The sequence below is a fragment of the Synchiropus splendidus genome, chromosome 16 (genome assembly GCF_027744825.2).
Source record: "Synchiropus splendidus isolate RoL2022-P1 chromosome 16, RoL_Sspl_1.0, whole genome shotgun sequence".
Classification (NCBI taxonomy): Eukaryota; Metazoa; Chordata; class Actinopteri; order Syngnathiformes; family Callionymidae; genus Synchiropus; species Synchiropus splendidus.
In genome coordinates, this window is record NC_071349.1 from 15,449,930 (window position 1) to 15,469,729 (window position 19,800).

The following is a 19,800-nucleotide window of genomic DNA, read 5'->3' on the forward strand; positions in this document are numbered from 1 at the left end:
GACTGATAAAGTTCTGGAGAGTGGGAAACAAGTATTTCTCTGTAGTAAATGTCATTTGTGGCATGTGATGGGATTATATTTGATAGTGTTTCACTGTAATCCTGCAGTACTAGTGCCAGGTAGAGTAGCAACAGCAGGAAAGTACTTAATAGTGGTAGAAATGGTTCTAATAATTTAGTAACAATTGAAGTTATTATCAGGGATGACCATGTTAATATATTATAATGCTGTTAATAAGGTAGGGCTAGTATTATTACACCTGATGGTAGACTAGTAACCTATAGATATTAATGTGTTAAATGTAAATTTTGTTTTAGAAGGAGCAGCAATAAGTAGTATATCAATAGCTAGTACAACATCAGACGTTGCAGTGGTCATTTTTTATTTTGTAGTAGGATTTTAAGTGTTTACTTAGTAATACTTGTGCTAATAGTTTGGGTGGTAGTAGTACTAGAAGAAGCAGTACTTATAGCTCACCCCCCACTCCCCTGCGCCCCGCCCCCTGCTCGCCCTCCGATTGGTTGAAAACTCGGTGGCAGCGAGGAAAAAAGCCCGTCGTCACATTTGTTTCCCAGAAGAGTGAAAAAGTGCAGGTCCATGTGAGCCCGGCTCGGCCCGGGATTGGCTGACACTCGCTACAAAACCCAACTGCAACTAGGCTCGCAAACACTGTGAGAAAATCCGCGCAGCTTCCTCCTCCTCCTCCTCTTCATCAGCTCGTCGCTCGTGTTTGGTTGTTTACTGGCGAGGCTCCTGCGGACGTCGATTATTCCACAAGCTGAATTTCTCAATTTGCACTGGAGGACGCGCACTTCCCGCCACTCACGCGCACGGTGAGTTGAAAAATACTCGACGGATGAGGAAAGAAAAACGAAAGGGAAAATGCAATCTAGAGGCGATGAAACAAGAAAGGACGGAACGGAATCAAACTTTAAAATATCTTAGTTCATTGAAAAGTTCAATGATTCGCTCGTTTTATCGCGCTTTCTGACGCCAAAATATAGTTTAAATCATGGACTAGAACACGTTTTATTTGAGCTACATATCAATATACGGTAATGGCGTCAGAATTATTTAAATAATGTAGATAATTGCGTGGCATCGCTAACAAATGCTTTGTAAAATGAAATATGACAGTAAATTTTAAATATAATGTAAGGATTCACGTGTTTTAATAAAATCAATATCGACCATTTAAGTTCTTTTTTAACTTAAATCTAAGTTTTTGTTTAGGAACTTTTTTAATTTTCAAGTGGCAATTTTAGAATTTTGTAGAGATAAAGGCAGTTTTAATAAGGAACAGAGGTCGTAGAGTATGTCTCTTTCATTTGGATTAAGAGAAAATGCAGTGTACTAAAAATTACGTCACAATAACATATTTAATTGTTGATATTACGCACAACCTCCTTAATTACATTAATACTTTTAAGACGTTTCATTTTTGTGAGTTCGGCAAATGTTTAAATAAAACTAAATGTATACTGGCGTTTCAATTGTTCCTCTTCGGTAATTTATAAAATAAAGTCATTGTAAATAATTGATACTGATTTTTAAATATAAATTCATTGATCAAATATAAAAACAAAATCACGTCTTAGTGATGAAAATATAAATTGTTAACGTCATTACTGGGACATTTTTTTATTATTAATGAACAGACGGCGCGGATAAAATAATGTGTTTATTTATTTACGAATAAACGTCGTTTGTTTGTTGATTCACATCCAGATTAGACAAAACCGGGATTAAGTGCGGGCCTCCGGTCAGATTAATAATTCATGGAATAAAAACGCCAAACGTCACTTCTGGTTTAAGAAATAATGAGAAGATGTCGGTGGAGGAGCAGGAGGTGGTGCGTTCAAGTGCACGCCAACATTCGCGTCAGTTAAAGTTTATTAATTATATATCGATCTGGCTTCCACTTCAGCGACTGTTTTAATAACAGCTTCAACGTCTGACGTGTGATGCTGAACCGTAACTGTCGCTCACGTGAGCTAATTGTTATTGAGCGGCTGCTGACACGACAGATTGAAGTTCAGGGTTAAAACCGTTATGAGAAAAGAGAAGAAAAGAAAAAGACTCTTTCTTTCTGTCGTGTTGACCAAAACAAGTCAGTAACTTCTGAGCGACATGGAGGCCTCCAAACACATCCTGACGGAACGAATGCTGAATTATTCTCCTTCGTTCTATTTCTGTCGATTTTTTTTAAATGAAGTGAATTTAAATAATATATTAAAAAAAATAAATATTTAGGATTATAAGCGATTTTTAGCTTTTAATCCACTTTCCGTCAGGCGATTTATCAGTCGTCATATATTTCAGTAACTTTGATGAGAGTATTCAGTTGTATAATGAAATAGCATCAGAGATTATTCACTTAAACTTAATACGTAGGTGCTGATAGTTCAATAGAAAAACAATATTTTTTTAAAACTAAGTTCACAAAAAATTAATCAGCTATTCTATATTGGTATTAATCTCATTTTTATCCTTTTCCTAAATATTTTTAATCTGATAATCAGGCGCACATTTGCGCAAGAAAATAGTCTTATCAGACTTCATGCATACAAGTTGACCATCAATCGATAATTTCAAAATTTAAACTATTTACCGATTTAGTAGAAAATAAAATCACTTCATTTTAAAAAGATTGAATTACAGACTTTGTGATTTTATTTATTTTAGATACATAAGACGGTTTTTTTCCTTCTTAATGCCCGCAGTTGCTCAATATCACACGTTTAAGTCCGTTTTTCGTGACATTTAAAATGAAACATAAAACTGTGATTCTGAAGTTTCATAAATCACCTAATGATTTCAAGAGAAACACGTAATAATATTCAGTTGCATCTTGACAGACTCTAAACGGCTCTCGTTCTGGACCAGGACCCCGGTGTGAGCAGAACCACGCAGTGGACCGAGAGGAAGCAGCGTCCGAGTCCACATCCGGGTCTCCGCCACTTGTCAAGATTTTCTCCAACTTCAGCCCCCAGACCAACATTAGCATGATGTCGTATCTAAAGCAACCACCTTACACCGTCAACGGCCTCAGCCTCACCACTTCCGGCATGGACCTGCTGCACCCCTCCGTGGGCTACCCAGGTGGGTCACGTGAAGGCGCGCGCGCCCCGCGCCGCCTCACCGGGAGGCGCGCTCGGTTGTTCACCTGGTGTTTTGTGTCCTCAGCGACGCCGCGGAAACAGCGGCGGGAGCGCACGACCTTCACGCGCGCGCAGCTCGACGTGCTGGAGGCGCTCTTCGCCAAAACGCGCTACCCGGACATTTTCATGCGCGAGGAGGTGGCGCTCAAGATCAACCTGCCGGAGTCCAGAGTCCAGGTGAGTCAAGTCACGAGTCAGAAATTAGACAGAAGACGGTTCAACTGCCCGAGTGCTCATGAGCAACACGGATTTACTAGCGCGGGAAATATTCAACTTGTAAATATCATTTCTGTCGATTAAAGAAACTTGCTCTGACCCAAATGTGAAATCTTGATCCGATTTGTTTCACGCGATTAGGCGCGCAGGTGACGTCACGTGTCTTGTCACGCTTTCGTTTCTTGAGCTTAAGTAAACAAATGATCGATAATGTAAAATCAATGAAATGTCACTTATGATGTTCAGATGACATTCCGAAGATTAAACATTAAACAAAAAGGGGAAAAACACGAGAGAAAAAAAACGTCTAAAAATACCTTCGGCTTTGATTTTGACTTCAAAATATTGGCATCACTCGACAACAAACTCGCTCATTTGGCATTGAAACAGGTAGAACACCATTTGTTTTTATGTCTAAGTGAATCAAAACAAAGTGACTTTGAAGGAAACTTTTCTAAGCATCTGATATTTTAAAGAAAATAAACCATCGACGAGCCTTAATTTATAGGAACATTTAATAAAACACAGACTTAAAATGATGACGAATAATAAGAGAATCGATTATATATTTTTAATAATAATTAAAAAATGATTCTTCATTATTTTAGTATTTATAAAGTTTGAGTGTATATTCAAAATTAAAACAAAAATGTTTTTGACGGTTTAATAGAGACTTAAGTCATAATGTGATAATGTCAAGATAATAAATGGGAATTCATTAAATCGAAAAAAAGACTGATCTATTTGACTTTATTAAGGTGGACGTCTGTTCTTTTTATTTTGTTTGTAATGTCAGTGGCTTATGAACGAAGAAAACTTAGATAATAATAAATGTGATCATGTCTTAAGGGCGATTTCGTATTTTATTTAACGATTCAGGAGTAATTTTCTGTCGAAAAAATCCGATGGAATCGTTGGGTTTAGTTTGACAGGCTGCTGTGATTTGGAGGAAGGAGACTCATACTAGGTTCGATTCCCGCAGGTGTGGTTCAAGAACCGCCGGGCCAAGTGTCGCCAGCAGCAGCAGCAGCAGCAGAACGGGGGTCAGAACAAGGTTCGGCCCGCTAAGAAGAAGAGCTCCCCGGCCCGGGAGGTGAGCTCGGAGAGCGGCGCCAGCGGCCAGTTCACGCCCCCCACCAGCACCACCAGCGTCCCCGCCATCTCCACCAGCACCGCGCCAGTGTCCATCTGGAGTCCGGCCTCCATCTCCCCGCTGTCGGACCCGCTGTCCACCTCCTCGTCCTGCATGCAGCGCTCCTACCCGATGACCTACACGCAGGCCTCCGGCTACAGCCAGAGCTACGCGGGCTCCACCTCCTACTTCAGCGGCATGGACTGCGGCTCCTACCTGACCCCCATGCACCACCAGCTGTCCGGGCCCGGCTCGACGCTGAGTCCGATGAGCACGAACGCGGTGACGGGCCACCTGAACCAGAACCCGGCGTCGCTCTCCACGCAGGGCTACGGCACCGCCGGCCTGGGCTTCAACTCGGCGGCGGACTGCTTGGATTACAAGGAGCAGGCGGCCTCCTGGAAGCTCAACTTTAACGCGGATTGTTTGGATTATAAGGATCAAACTTCCTCGTGGAAATTCCAAGTGCTGTGAAGAGACAGACGCGGACACGGACCTCAGTTTTCTGCTCCTTTTGAAACAATAAAAAAAGAGGAGGTTTAATTTATTGTAGCGTGGACTCACCTGTCGAGCTCCCGGACTCTGGTTCCGCTCGAGGGAGGACGGATGCACTACTTTATTTAAGACAAAGTGTTTATAAAGAATCAATATGTAGTTTCTAAGAGACAATCAGTGTGTGTCTATCGATGGTGTGTTTTCTTTTTGGGTAACACTTTAAAATAAAGGTCCCTTTATTCATGTTGACAGTCTTCAAACACGTCCGCAAAGTGGAGCTTTTCTGGTGCCGGTGTGACGCTCGTGGCCCGAGGCAGCAACAACAACAAAAAAATCTACATTTTCACTCGTTCGTTTAGTTTTAAATTACTTACAACCATCATACGACAAATTGAAAAATGGAGGGGAAAACTTGACTTTGACTTTTCCGCTCTACGAGTGAGACCAAACTTCTGCTTAAAGAACGTTTGAAGGGCTAAAACAAATTCCGTTCACAACTTTGCTTTGTCAGTGATCTTGCTAGTTTCTCTTTGCTCAGCATTACGACTTCAGGTTTGTTTGGAAACTCTTGGCGCACCGTTCAAATCATTCTGTCCCTTGACGCATGAGTCAAAACCGCCGGCCTCGGATCGACATTAGGACTTTCACGTTTTTCACAACAAGCTTCCAATGAGTCGTTTGAGACAACAGACTTTTTTAATCGAAAGAAGGTCGAAGCGGCGAAAACACATTCCGATAAAGTTCATCCACAACTTTGATTTGCCAGAGACTCATGCCCAGGAGGCCATAGTCACCAAAAACACCTCACGATTCACTCTGATGCAGGTAAAATAAGACCAGCGTTGCACATTTAGTTGAACTTCCCCACTGCGGGACAAATAATCTAATCTAATCCAGACTTTCTCGTTTGATCTGAACAACGTTCAACTCGAGGAAAATCTAATAAAGTATCTGAACAGATTCCTATAATGTCTATTTGTGAGATACCTGCAACGCTGATAAAAAAAAACAAAAAAAAAACAAAACAAAACCGATTGAATGACTTGTTTTTTGAAGTTGATGATTTCAACTTCACCTTTCCGACAAATATTGAGTAACGTCAAGGCAATATTCTTGCTTGAAGTAACATTCATGTTTTCATACAAAAATATGAAATGAAAACTGTTCGAACAAAGTGTTGATAGTTATGCACAATTTTTGTACCGTCGTGTTAACCGAAACTACCTTGTTGGCAACGATGATATAGATCGTAGGTTTCCGATAAAATTGTAAAATACAGCGCTTAACAACAACGAAACAGGAGAGCTTGTGTACGCACTGATTACGAATTGAGGAATTTGGCCAACAATGTTCCGAAGTGACGTTCATGTTGACAGAATAGTTAAGACAAAGGCAAGTCGTGAAGCATTCACCAAAACCTCCCACTGATCCCGAACTGCAGAAAAATGATGCCGGTATATCATTCGGAGCAACTTTCATTTACAGCTAACAATTTAATGTACGACAAAAACTGACTAGCTGACAAGCTAGCACTAATGCCAGATACCGGCTAACGGAAAACGGACATTGCTACAATCGTAGCGATCGTCAACACATGCTAACATCAAAGTGAAGAAGCAAAAACTTATGCCTATGAAACTATACTTGTGTTGTTACGATGCCTTCCCTTTAGTTCAATCTAGCATCCACACACGAACAAACACTTGCTTGTCGACAACTGTCTCCCAATTTGTTTGTGTCAGGGTGCTACCGACAAATGAGCTCAGAGAAACAGAAGTAAAGAAGCGTTGAAGGCACATTAGCTTCACACTATGCTAAGTGTCTTCAAATTGAAATGGTGAACTTGCCTTCCTCTGACCGGCTACTTTCCAGCCACGTCCATTACGTTGTTCCGCGCTGGCGTTCTGCTGAGATGAGCATAAAACATGACGAAATACGAAAACAATGTTTTCTTGCAATGCTATCGCAGTTTTCACCTTTAGCATCACCTTGACCAAAGACTGAAAATTCGTACGATACGAGCGGAACAAGCACTGACGTTGTCAATGCTTTTGTTTTCGTTTTTTCTGACTAGCGTGTGGGTCATATCAGTTTGGTTATTTCCAAAGTGGAAAAAAGCCCTAGAAACTGACAGCTATGAGCTTGTCTATACAGTGTGAAACCAAATAGGTTTTTTTTTACAGAATTAAAGCAACCCAGTTACGCAATGTACAACAACTGACTACAACGCAAGCTAACGGTCGTGTCAGCTAGCCAAAAGTGTTGTGAGATACACACTTGTTACATTTGCATTTGTTCTTGTTAGATCCAGTGTGAGACTTGGTTACAAGTTTCAACGTACGACGTACGTAGCTACTCCCTTGTTCAGAATAAATTCATGCTCAGACCTGACAGTCCCAACATTTATGCCCAGACTTCAGACTCACCAATGAGCATGCCTGGAACAAAAAAAACAAAGTTATAAGAAGACAACCTTTCTCATAAGATACATTTTCTGAGGTCACTTTTGTGGCAAAAAAAGTTTCAACACAAACTTAAACGAAACCCTGGAACATAGCGGTCATAGCCATAGTTGCAACTACCACGACTGCAATTTTGACATCATCACCAAAAACATATTTTTTTAAAGTTGTGGTTGATGAAACCCAAACTGGGAGAGATGAACCTGCAATGGTAACAATGTTGCACCAGTGAGAGGCAGACAAGTGTGCGAACGCCTGCAGGAGAGCGTGTGTGTGCGTGTGTGTGTGTGAAGTGGTCACAGGGGAATTGTTAAAAGTCTGACGTTCATTAGCGTCCTTGACTTCACTAACAATCTCTCACGGCGTCTCGTCTGAAGAAGAAAACTAATTAGCGACGTCACTTGAAACATTCCAGCCGAGGAGAAGGAGAGGTGTGTGTCTGTGTGTGTGTGTGTGTGTGTGTGTGTGAGAGAGAGAGTGAGTCATTAAAACGCTGTGTAGTCGTTCGGAACGAAATAAATCCAGCTTGGTTACAAAACTGCAGGCGATGATGAGCTATCACATTAAACTACGACAACAATGGCCGACGAGCAGAGGTCAGTGAGTTCAGACTCGGGGTCACGTTGGACTCGCACAGGTGTCAGCGGTGGGATGGTCACGTCACGTTTTTAGCTGACATTTCTCTCAATTTCAGCGTATTAAATTCCAAACGCCAATGCCAAAAAGAAACTTTGTACTTGTATACTTCTATTTAGTATGATAATTAAGTATTTATATACTTCAAATTTAAGACCAGAAGTTCTGAATTAAGACAAAAAAATCCTGCTCACTTCACATTAGAAAAATAGTCTGGGATTTCACCTATAAATCTTTTTTGTGCGCTATAATCCAGATACAGCTAACTAGCTAGCGACTTTGCACATGCCCATGTTAGCGGCCCACCAGCACGCCGATAATCTCGCGGGCACACGGGCAGGTTGAGATTCAGGGTTTGGAGTCCTGGTCCACAAGGTTTCAGCGCAGCGTCACAAATGAATAAATGAAAGCTAATCCAGCAACATTAACCCCCCCCAATCCCAGCTAATCCAGGCTTGGTCGACATTTTAACACATTATTTAAGTTTCATGACTTTGATAATCTCATGGGAGCGAGGGGGAGGTGTCATCTGGACGGACATGAAAACAGATTTAGATGCTTCAACAGATTTAACATCCAGATCAGGAAAACAAGGTTTCATTTTTCCGCCGACTTAACCAGATCCACAGACATCAAGAGAGGTGGGGTCGGGAGGTCATTCCTCAAGTCCAGTTCGGACCCTGACCCGGGCCTCCTTCAAGTCCTCCAACTCACCGGAACAATCGGGATGTTGACCGAAGCTTTCGCCGAGCTCGTCACTTCATTAGCCACTTCGGCAGGAGGGGGAGGGGCCCGGACGAGGACCACTGTCCGCGACAGACTCCAGTTTAAGAGCCGCTGCTATAAAAATAAGAAGATTATGTCTCAGCATATGTTGTGACCACATTAGCACTCAGTGTGTTGATCCAGACCAAAGACTGTTTTTTAGACAATTTTTTCTCAACATTTTGAGTGATAGATTTTCTAAGGTTGTTATTTAAAGTACTTATGTATTAAAGTTATACAAGCACGTCCAAATTGATCATATTTAATTTGCATGATTATAGTTACAATATCAAATAGCTTTTGATATTTTATTTATTTATTATTCTTAACAATTCTGTGATCAAATATTTTGTTTAATGGAAGATTTTTTTTTGTTCAATTACTACTTTTATTTTAGTTGCCCCCTCAGTATCTATCATATCCTGCATTATTTTTTGACTTTTTTTATTTGCTCATTATTTAAGTTTTGTTTGATGAAATAAACTATAAAAGTTTTCCCCTGAAATATTAAATCAACACTCAGTTCACAAGACTTGAGACTTAATCGTCCAATGTTTGTCTCCAACTGTGCGTATAGAAATTCGATTTAGCGAATGAAGAGGCTTCTCAAATACCGTCTCCATCTTGAAATGAGTAGATTACTTAGACTTAGATTATACATTTTAAGAGGTGGCGGGATTTAATCGTTGCACAAACACGTATGTGCAACTATGCATTTTCACTCTCATATCCTAGATTGAGTCGTGGGGGCAGCAGAAGAAGTGAAGAGGTCCAGGATGGTTAAGACAAGTTTCAAATTCTCCACCCAATGGTGAAATGATTCACCTTAAAATAGAGTCCACATTTGAGGGAACATTGACGTGGATATTGAAGGCCTGGATTTTATTGCAAGCATCAGACTATATATTTAAGGATTAAGTGTGTAGATTTAGACGAAGACTCAAGATACACATTTGAGGATCTAGCTGGAGCCAAACAATCTCAGGATGAAGTTCACTATTCATCACTCTAAACATATATTCCTGGATTAAGATTATGGGATTAAGTTTTGGGGAGCTGGTCTGGACGCCACTGACCTGTAAGAGGAGCCAGTTGAGGTGACTTCAACTGGGAGGAGGCCCCGGGGCTGACCCGGGACATGCTCTCTGATGAAGTGGAACAAAAGTCTGAGCCTTTTACTTCAGTTGCTGCCCCCACGACCTTGCCTTTGCTACGAGGCAGAAAATGGAAGGATGGAGATCAGGTTCTGCTACACCCACACGGCACACACCCAAGTATCAAGAACAAACGTGAGGAGGAAGATACACTCTTAAATTATGAATTTTGGATGAAGATACAGGTTTGGATTAGAGGTCAACAGTGAACTCCAGGATGAAGAAACGTCAGCGTCAGGACCAAGTTATCAGGATCTAGACTCAAACCTTGAGGGCTGAACAAAAAACAAACATCATATTTTAGCCACAACCGTAGCTACGATATTCCACAAAACTGGTTAGTGATTTTAATCCAGATTATGGAGGCGTCACGTCAGATAATCTGGAATGAGGTGAGACTTTGATATAAGCAAGCGTGTCACTTCCTGTCCGGCGCAGCGACACAACAGAGCGGTTAGAAACGTGATGCTCAGGCGGGTCAGGAGTCGTTACACTTGTTAGGTCGGGACAAAACCCCGCTCCCACAAACGGGTCAAAGACCTAACCAGACCCAATTAAAGCCGGAGTGGTTTCTTCCAGTCGGCTCATACAGCTAATTTCCTACACCATCCGATCAATGCTACCTCCTAATCTGCTCCCCCCTCCCTCCCTCCCTCCACCTGTCAGTCTGGGTCCGGCCACGCACCTCCCCTTTCTTCTCCGAGCATATGGAGGCGAGGCTGACCCGGGGAGTCGTTGCATGTGGGGGAGACAGATGCAGCCCCTCCCCCTCTCCAACCCCTCCACAACAACCTTCGCTTCAATCCACCTGTTTGGGTGACGGACCAGGCGGCGTTGCTCGTGCCACAGCAGCCGCCCGACCCACTCGTTCCCACTCCAAAACAAAAGGGGTATTTAGGATGCTGCCACTGGGGCTGGCAGCAGTGGCCCAGCACTCACGTGCCCGAGCGTCAGGGGGCATCTGGTGTCTATAACCTGAGATGTCATGCCAGACCAGGGTCCAGACAAAGAATATGATGTGTAGGGGAGGAGGGGAGGGGGGCACCTAGGAACAATTGCATCTATTATGACCAAACGAGGTCTCGCGGGTGATACCGGGTCAAGTCCTGCTGCCAGGGCTCTTCATTATTCACTGCCAACATGCGTTCATTCCCTTCTTTGGAGGGTCGAGAGTGACGTTGCACTGAAGTCCCCAAGTCCAACTGAAGTTTTCTACACTGAAACCCAAGTATTCCAGTCACAGAGTCTTCTTCAAGTCAAGCCTAAAAAAAACAGTCTCACTGAAAGGTCATCCTCAAATAAAAGACTCGAGACTCGGTTAAGAACCTTGGTCCAGTTAAAGTCACCCGTCTCACTCCAAGTCTCAAGTCTTCTCTTTTGTTTTGGATTGATGGAATCGTGTCTGCTCCAATGACCTCGACTAGAGACATGGACAGGAGTCGAAGCAGCAGCTATTGGAGACATGACGAGTAAACAACTCTGCAGGCGTCAGTCCTGACCTGCATCCTGGTCCCCATCTGACCTCCCAGACGTGCTAAGGACTCCTCAGTCTGCTGTGGCGACTTTGATCCGGATCGCTGCTCCTTTCCTGCGACTCCCGAATCAATACCTTTGATTAGTTCTAAGGAGTAACGATTAGCATCGGACCCGCTAGGACCGGCCGTGCGAAGAGCAACACTCGGGGGTGGGGGCGGGTCAAAGAGGTCGGATCAAGTCGAGCCAGCAGAGTGGAGAGGATCTTGACCTCGGGTCAGCGAGAAAATGAAGCAGCACAGAGAGGAGAGGGAGTCGAGTGGAGGCCCATCAGTTAACTGGCTAGTCTTCTCCTCAATGCCCTCTGGTGACTTCACATCTTGGTAGAAGTTCTCTGGTCTCTGTAGAAGGCTCAAGTCTCCTACTCACTGCCGCCATGTCGTCTGGTCTGACCAGGTTCAAGTGTTCAGTCTCAACAGAATCATCAAGTCAATTGAAGGGCTCCACTCTGGGCTGTTCAGGAAAGACTCAAGTCTGCCACTCTCACCAGGTCCACCAAGTCACCTGGTCACACCAGAGCTCGATGGAGACACCTGTTTTTCAGTGTGTTGTTGTTGTTTACCCTTGAGAATGTGACATCACAGTGACAGAGGTTCCCTGTCAGGACTCGGCTGCTGACCCACGACTCCCCCTTTTGTTTGTTGCGCTTGTTTGGCCCAGTTTCGACTCACAAACATGCCGTTTGTTTTGCTTTGCATAAAAATGGAATCAACAAATCGCCGAACAAAGAGCAGTTGGAAGTGTGTGTGTGTGTGTGGAGCACATTAGCATGTATCTGTGTCATATTTAGATAGACTTTTTAACGCACAGTTTAAACAACATCTGCTGCATCTTGAGTCCATGACCGTGTTTGCTATTATATTAAGTGTTCTATTATTCAATTTTTTTTAACTGTATCAACGCTTATCTTTTACTTTTGTTTTAGCATAATTATGAGACGAACATTTGTGTTAAATTGCTAGCATTGTGACATTGTTTCGTTTGTCATTATCCTGCATCGCATTCAGTTCATGTTGACTTTTTAGCGTAGTTGAAGTGTAAACAAATGAGAATAGGAAGGATTTTAGGGAGTTTTAACCTTGCGGCTCTATAACAGCAACATGCTCAACATGCTAGCGGGGACTGCTAGCAAAACATATGTTAGCGTAAACATTCACAAGTGCCAGTTTTCAAGTTGTTAACAATCTATTTGTGTTTATTACACGCCACAGTAGTGAGGCACAGCCTCACAGACGACATCATCAAATAGGACTCATGAGCCGGACTCTTGTTTTGACTCGAGAATCGCTGTCAAACAAAACATTGATTGGGTGTGTGGACGGGGGTCTGGCGCTGGCGAGGCGATGAACTGTAGCAAACACGTGTGATTGAAAAGCTTTAAACGGGTGTCAAACAAGCGCCGACATGATGTTTGACTTACATTATCAGCAGTCCCACAGGAGGCGGCCGCGGCGCTCCCCAGAGCGCGGGGTGTGCGCGGAATACAAACACAGGACTCACCAGTGGCCACCAGGGTCAGCGGACGGGTGCTGCTGGCTCCTCAGGGGACTTGGCCACATTCCTGCGGCAGATTTTTTAATTTGCTGGACATGAACCCTCCTCCTCCCCTCCTCCCTCCATGCTGCAGCATACAGTGTGTTTGTGGGGCATGTGGAGGCGAGCGGGGGGGGTCTGTTGTCAGGTCCCAGATGGGTTAATGGGAGTTTAGCATCAGGATTACAATGTAACAGCGAAGCTTCAGATTGGATCCCGATTATCACACACGACCCCCAACCACCTCGCAGCCACAGCGCTCAGATGTGAGAATAGAAAACACATTCAAAACCCCGATTCATGATTTAGTTTGGATTCGCAACTGAGATGACGTGAAACTGTCTGTTCCTTCAACAAGGTTTCGGCTAGTCAGGGCAAGAGGCAGGGGACACGCTGGACATGAGTCCAGTCCATCTTAAAGTCGGTTATTAGCCAGTATATTTTCAAACCGCGGGAGGAAACCTGAGTCCCAAACGACACAAGCTCAGAGAGAAGGCAAAGTTTCCAGATCAACAGTCGCCTCCATCTGCATCTCTCCGTCGCCTCACTCCAACACAATAATCTGTTTGTCAAACACGTGTCCAGACCCCCCCTCAGAGCCGAGGGCCTGCTCAGCTCCGGCACGGCTGGGATTGAAACGTCCAGGCAGGGACCACTAATTAAATTCCTCAGGTTAATCTCCACGTCGCACACTCCAACCAGGCGCTGTGAGGTGTGGGGGGGTGCAGACTCTCGTCGGGGGCAAACAAATCTTCAACAACAAAAAACACAAAAGAACAATCTGCAATTGGAAGCATGGCGGCTAAACAAGCATCTGGTGTCTCCATAGCAACACAACGCAGAATATGTAGTTCCACTAATGCCCAGTGGGTGGCAGCCCCACCTGCCTGAGCAGGTCTGAGTGGAACAGGAGGCTTTACTCCGAGTCTCAGACCGATCCATGAGGGGACTATGCTAACTGAGGTGCTAACAATGCTTCTAAACTTATGCACCAGGATCAATTGTTTTGAGTAGCTCATGCTTGCGTGAACTAATATCTGCTGAGTCATTGTTAAGTGGTGAGTTCATGTTGTGTTAAGTGTTTCGATCGCTTCAGTTTTTTGTGTGTAGAGGGTGTTTAGTGATCAGTCATGATGTGTGTTGTTTAGTTTAACTATTCAGTGCTGTGTTCGCAGAGTTGTGTCAAATACTGAATATATATTTTTGTTGTGTGTATCACATTGTGTTGTGTTTTCTCTTACTTCAGTCATATGTGCCTGTTAGTGCTTACTGTTTTTGCTTGTGTAAACTGTGAATGACAAGTCACCTCTTGAGAAAACCTCTCCCCAAATCCTGCCAACAACTCCACCATAACATTATGACCGGCTAATGTCACGCGGCACTGATGTCAGGCCAGGCGTGGGAGCGGCAGCGATCAGGTGCTGCGGTGGGCGTGGAGATTTGGGCCGACGTGGGCGTGCGAGTGAAAGAAGCGGCGCTGCGTCACCCGCGCCTGCGTTGTGGCTTCGCTCAGAGGTGTAATGCCTGATTAGGGGATTACAGGAAAGTGCTTCTTTGCAGTTCTGTGAGAAACAATTATTAACATGCTGGTGTCTCTAATCCTGGATAAACACAGCTTCTCAACAACACACACTCTTTCTTCTCCCCCTCGCTCCTTCAAAACTAAAGCCCCAAGTCACTTCAACTCCTTCACTAATACCAGCGGAGACAACCGGCCAGTGGATCACGGTCTCGCCACAGAGGTGGCCGGCCGGCGAGTCCTTCATCAGGACCCAAATTTAGCTGGAGGAAAGAGAAGCATTGTGCGGCGCGCTGAAAAGGCTTTAGCGTGGAAACATGTTCGCCGCCTGTAATCTTTCATTTGTTTGTGTGCTTGTCGCATGTAATCTGCTTTCTCGCAATTCTAGAAGATTTCCCGAGTCATGCTGGGACCCCTGCCGAGACCAGATCCAGGTTTGTAGCATAAGGAAGAATGGTGCCCGTTCTTCTCCTTCTCACTGATCATGGAACTGGTTCTGCTTTTTTTCCAGGTTTATTCCTCCATAAAACAGGGTGGAGACAGCAGCACTGTCCCTCAGTGGACCCACTAAACTTAGGAGTCTGAGCCGCATCACGTCAAGAAAAGCTTAGCGCGCTCCAGATACACCCAGCTGAAACGCCACGAGGTCCATTTGAAGACTGTCTAGAACGCAACTCTCTCATAAGGTAAGGTGACAACCCACCTGACCAACACCATTGGTTAAATGAAGCTGACTAGAAGCCAAGGTAACAACACTAAACTTCAGTGTCAAGGAGCAGGCGTACCACAACTCTGAGACCCCTGTTCTCCCCAGGCCTGACCCAACCAAAACACTAGGGGCTGTACTCAGGTTATCTGAGGACAGAACGTCACTTGGACTGAACACAGCAACATAAGATACGAATTAACTCAACAATCTCAAACCAGAAACATAACTGAGACAACAACCTCACAGGACAGAGGAGAAGTGGGGACTCATCTCCACTGGGTTTATGAGTCTGTTTCGAGTTAATGAAGCCGTGTAACCTGAAGACGTGAAAAGTAGATGGATTTATGACCCAAATCTCTCTCTGTCTCTCTCTCACACACGTACTGTATGTTTGGATTGCTATCCCTGTGGGGACATTGTGGTTTCTCATTGACATAACCCTTTCCTCAGCCTCTCACCCTAAACCTAACCATCCAAAACAAATGGCTCATCTTAACTAGGACTCTGAACCAAACTCATAATGAACCAGATATTTTGAAGTCTTCATCCTTAAATTGAAAAGGTCCCCTTCACACCCTCTCTCACATACACACACACACACACACAAACAAACAAACACACACTCACAGCCTGTGGCTCAGAGCAGCAAATCAAAACAAGCCGCCGGCTCGTCTCTGATGGAGCTGACTGACCCGACTGTCCATCGACCGACACAAATCTGGTTTCACCGACCACGTTCTGATCTCAGTCCAGTTGAAACTCCGGCACACTTGTGATACAGAAGCTGATGGATCACCGCTGATGAAGTCTGGGACTGAGGGGCGACAGCGACTCCTCCAAACACAGACATTGGAGATGGTCAAAGTGGGGGGCCTGCTACTGACCAGCAAGGAACAGACAAATACCTTTGTTTTCTCCTTCATGCGCAGACATGATCACCTAGTTTCAGCACAAGTCCAGTCCTGAAAGTTCTGGTTCTCTGGGATGTTGCTGATGTGCCCATCTGCTCCCTAATCTCAGAGCCCCTCAGCAGGGGGTCCGCAGACTGTTGATGACCGCCCCCCGCTGGCTCCTGCACACTCCTCACCTCCTATGCAGTAAAAACACTCTGTAAGTGTTGGAGTGAGGAAAAGCGAGGAACACCGAGTCAACACAAACATATAATTACAAAAACACAGACGGACAGGCAAACACACACACACACACACACACACACACACCTCACTGCAGATAATCCCCCAGACGCAGGAACACACACACGGGGCATCACATTGTTTATCACGGCGCAGCAGCCCACCGACACCCATCACTCTAATTCCATTTGTCTGTTTAGATTCGTTTTGCTTTAATCCTGCCATGTTTGTGCACCCAGGCACAGAGACAGTGGCAGCTCTCCGGGAGCCTCCCGACATCCGCTAGGTGGCAGAATCTTCCTCGCCCGGGGAGGAAGCGGGGATCCCAGCCCGGCCGAACGGCTGCCAGGCCCGCAGGCCGCTGTAATCGCAGCAGTCCAACTGCATCCACGCAGGCTCTCCCAGCGACACAACATCTCCGTGTTACACCAGTCAAGAAACTCAAGCAGAGTGGAGAGTGGGACTTGGAATTACGAGCCATTCAAGCAGGTCCAACATGGACTGTATTTCTGGTTCCCGAATGTGGGCTTCTAAAAGGTAATAGCAACAGCACTCCAGGGTTGCTGGGACAGGTGATTGGGTCAATGTTCCGGGTGCATCCTGGAAGGTTTTCTGGTCAGTTTTCCTTAAGTGGTGGATTCCCCTGAGGATCCAGCCTGGAGGAGAGTTTTGCTGTGGCTCGTGAACCTTTCCTGATGAGTCACAGTTGGGACATGGAAGTCCACACATTCAGGTGGGCTGCCCAACCAATCAGGCAAAAGGTGGGGGACACCCTGGAAAGGGCACCAGAAGGCACATTTGAACAGCAGCACACAGGGTCACCCCTTATTTCTTAATGTTTCTACTAAAACCACAGTGATACAAACATGCTTTTAGCTTGGAGGGCATCTGGGCATCTGCAAAACATGAAAAAATGGACTGTCGATTCTCCACCGTAGCTTGGCCGCCAGATACCATATATAATCTGGCAGCCAAGCTAAGGTCGGGCGTCCATTTTTTCATGTTTTGCAGACGCCCACACACCCTCCTAGCTAAAAGCCTGGATACAAAACACTACAGCTCCACCTTTAATGGTTCCTTCCATAAGTCCAAAATCATACGGCAGTTACTTGACCATACTAAATGGCTGGTCCATGTGTTTATGAGTGGTGGTCTGTCAACCTTGGACAGACCCGGGAAAGAGTCCAAAACCACCAAACCATTTAGCAATTAACCAACAGATGCTGGTTTGAAACAAAAACTTGTCGACATGAAGTAAGATAACAGGCAGGATGGCACCAGCTTCTTCACCATCATCCTCAGGAACAGTTGACAGTCAAGCAAACATGTGTGTTTGCACACGTGCCATGGCAGATATTATGTGTGTCCATGTTCCTAAACTTCTCATCTGCAAATATGAAAGAACTTTGAGTTCTTCAGAGAATATTATCCCCAACTTGCCGTTGTTATCTCGTGTACACACATTTGTTTGTTTGATACAGCCCCTCACCGCCACGCCGTTTTCTGTATATCAAAGACAGCGGCGTGCGCGTAATTGAAAATGGCTAGCGTGGAGAAAAGGTCTCGCTCTGCTCGACGGCAGGAAAAAGCCCTGTTCTGTGCTCCCTCCTCAGATCTATTTAAATAATTGAGGAGTAAACTGACAAATTAGGCACCTTTATGGAGGCCCCCGGGCTCTCTCTGGGGTCCTTCAGTTGCTCCAATTGAAGAGAGCGCCACCAGCTACTGGATCATATCTCTTTGGAGAGGGGGGCGGAGGGGGCCAGGAGGGGTTTCGCCAATCAAGCGGGCCACACTTCCTCCCCCAGGTTCTAATTTTGTGCCACATTAAAGAGCTCGGCCTCCATTTAGGACACAGAGAGACATTTTCATAATTTGCCGGGTCTCTCCACTCGCTCGGGGTGCAACACCCCCCCAACCCCACTCCACTCGCCGTGTCTGAATGGAAGGCCCGAGGTGGAAAGAAGAGTAAATGATTCGCTCCTTTCAAGCAGCACGCTTCAGTTCTGCCTAACGTTGCTGCTAGGTGTGTAACGCCGCTAATATTTATCTCTTTAATAGTTCGCCATTAGAGCAGGATATTGTAAAGGCTCCTGCTGCTGAAGACAGCCATGTGAATGAATGGGGCTATATGTATGGGAAAACATTTGAAATTAAATGTTTGACTGTCACAAATGTAAAAAAAATATACCTAAGGAAAGTCCGACTTCAACATTCGATGAGAAAAAAAATGAAAAAAAGGTGCTTAGGCATGAGGTCTAAGTGAGCAATGGCAAGAATCAAAGCAGAGTCTCAACATTCAATGGGCAGCCTTCATATTGGATAAACCAGTCACCACCCAAAGGACAACCTGTTTTCTACATCACGATTTGACCCAAGATAAGGGTTTCCTTCCCAGGACCACTCCATGAAAGACCATGGAGCCAAGCGATGAAAAGTCCAACTTCAACTCCGAACCCTGCTGCGAGGTTCCTTCATTAGTAGAACAAACATCTGACCAAACAAAACCCGCTACTTCCGATAATCTCACCACAAACACCACACAATGGCGACTCAACCACACACCTGTATAAATACACTCAGAGACCCCGTACTGGACAAACGTTGGAGATACCAACACAGACTGAATGGGCGTAACAGGACAAGACAAACTAACTGCATCTGCTAGCTTTAGAGATCAGCATCGTCTTATCGCCAGAAATGAAGGAAAAGATGGAGGAGCACGTGTGTTGACTACTGGTGCTCAGCAATTGTTGGAGACAAGATTCTGCAGGACACACAAGAAACTCCGCCAGTTTTCCGCCTCGGAAAGACTAGCAACTCAGCACACAAGAAGCTAAAAATAGGTGTGCAGTCGACGTTGGCCAGCAGCACAACGTTGGGTGGTGCCTCCTAAACATCCTTGAAACAGGTTTCTCATGCTTCTGAAAGGGATCTGCGGGCAAAGTTTTTTGGAGTGCACTGTCAGTGCAGTATCTCTGGCCAGCTCAGTGTATCATGCCTCTCACACCCGACTGTTCTCTCCCCAACACACTCCGACCCGCCGCCTCCCTCCACTCGGAGCCTCCATCCAGCCGAGGAGAGAGCAGAGGAGATAGGCCCAGTAGCTAAAGCTCTCTTTTCAGCCCCTGCGCCCGCTACGTCTATCTGAGATCCACAGCACGCGGAGGTGTCGCTTTACCGCTGGCATTTCGGACAGTATCTACTTATAGACGGGAGGGAAAGAGAAAAGAAAAACAGAAAGGGTATTATCAGGGAGGGATGAGAGCAGCAAAGACATTTTGTCTTTTTATTCCCCTCCTAAGCCCTGGGCTTTGCTCCCAATCCGATTGGTCGATACGGCCAGGGATGT

At 45.1% G+C, this 19,800-nt stretch overlaps 2 protein-coding genes across 8 annotated transcripts in view; one reads left to right on the plus strand and one right to left on the minus strand.

Annotated features, from left to right (window-relative positions):
• The first annotated feature begins 604 nt into the window (after positions 1–604).
• otx2b (orthodenticle homeobox 2b) lies at positions 605–5,251 on the plus strand. Of its 3 annotated transcripts, XM_053844772.1 has the most exons (4): positions 611–833; positions 2,859–3,102; positions 3,187–3,338; positions 4,360–5,251. In XM_053844772.1, the coding sequence occupies exons 2-4, from the start codon at positions 3,006–3,008 to the stop codon at positions 4,981–4,983; spliced, it is 873 nt and encodes a 290-aa protein (XP_053700747.1). In that variant the 5' UTR covers positions 611–833; positions 2,859–3,005; the 3' UTR covers positions 4,984–5,251. The 3 variants fall into 3 exon arrangements, with proteins under 3 accessions (XP_053700746.1, XP_053700745.1, XP_053700747.1); XM_053844771.1 differs by having other exon boundaries at positions 605–833; positions 2,887–3,338; XM_053844770.1 differs by having other exon boundaries at positions 607–833; positions 2,859–3,338.
• tmem260 (transmembrane protein 260) overlaps positions 4,566–19,800 on the minus strand; it is a 42,009-nt gene continuing 26,774 nt past the window's right edge. For 3 of the 5 annotated variants that reach the window (XR_008412642.1, XR_008412644.1, XR_008412641.1), the window contains one exon: positions 4,566–17,221. The gene's annotated coding sequence lies outside the window, so the exon portion shown is untranslated. The remainder of the gene's footprint in view (positions 17,222–19,800) is intronic. The other 2 variants (XR_008412643.1, XR_008412645.1) reach the window with 2 other exon arrangements.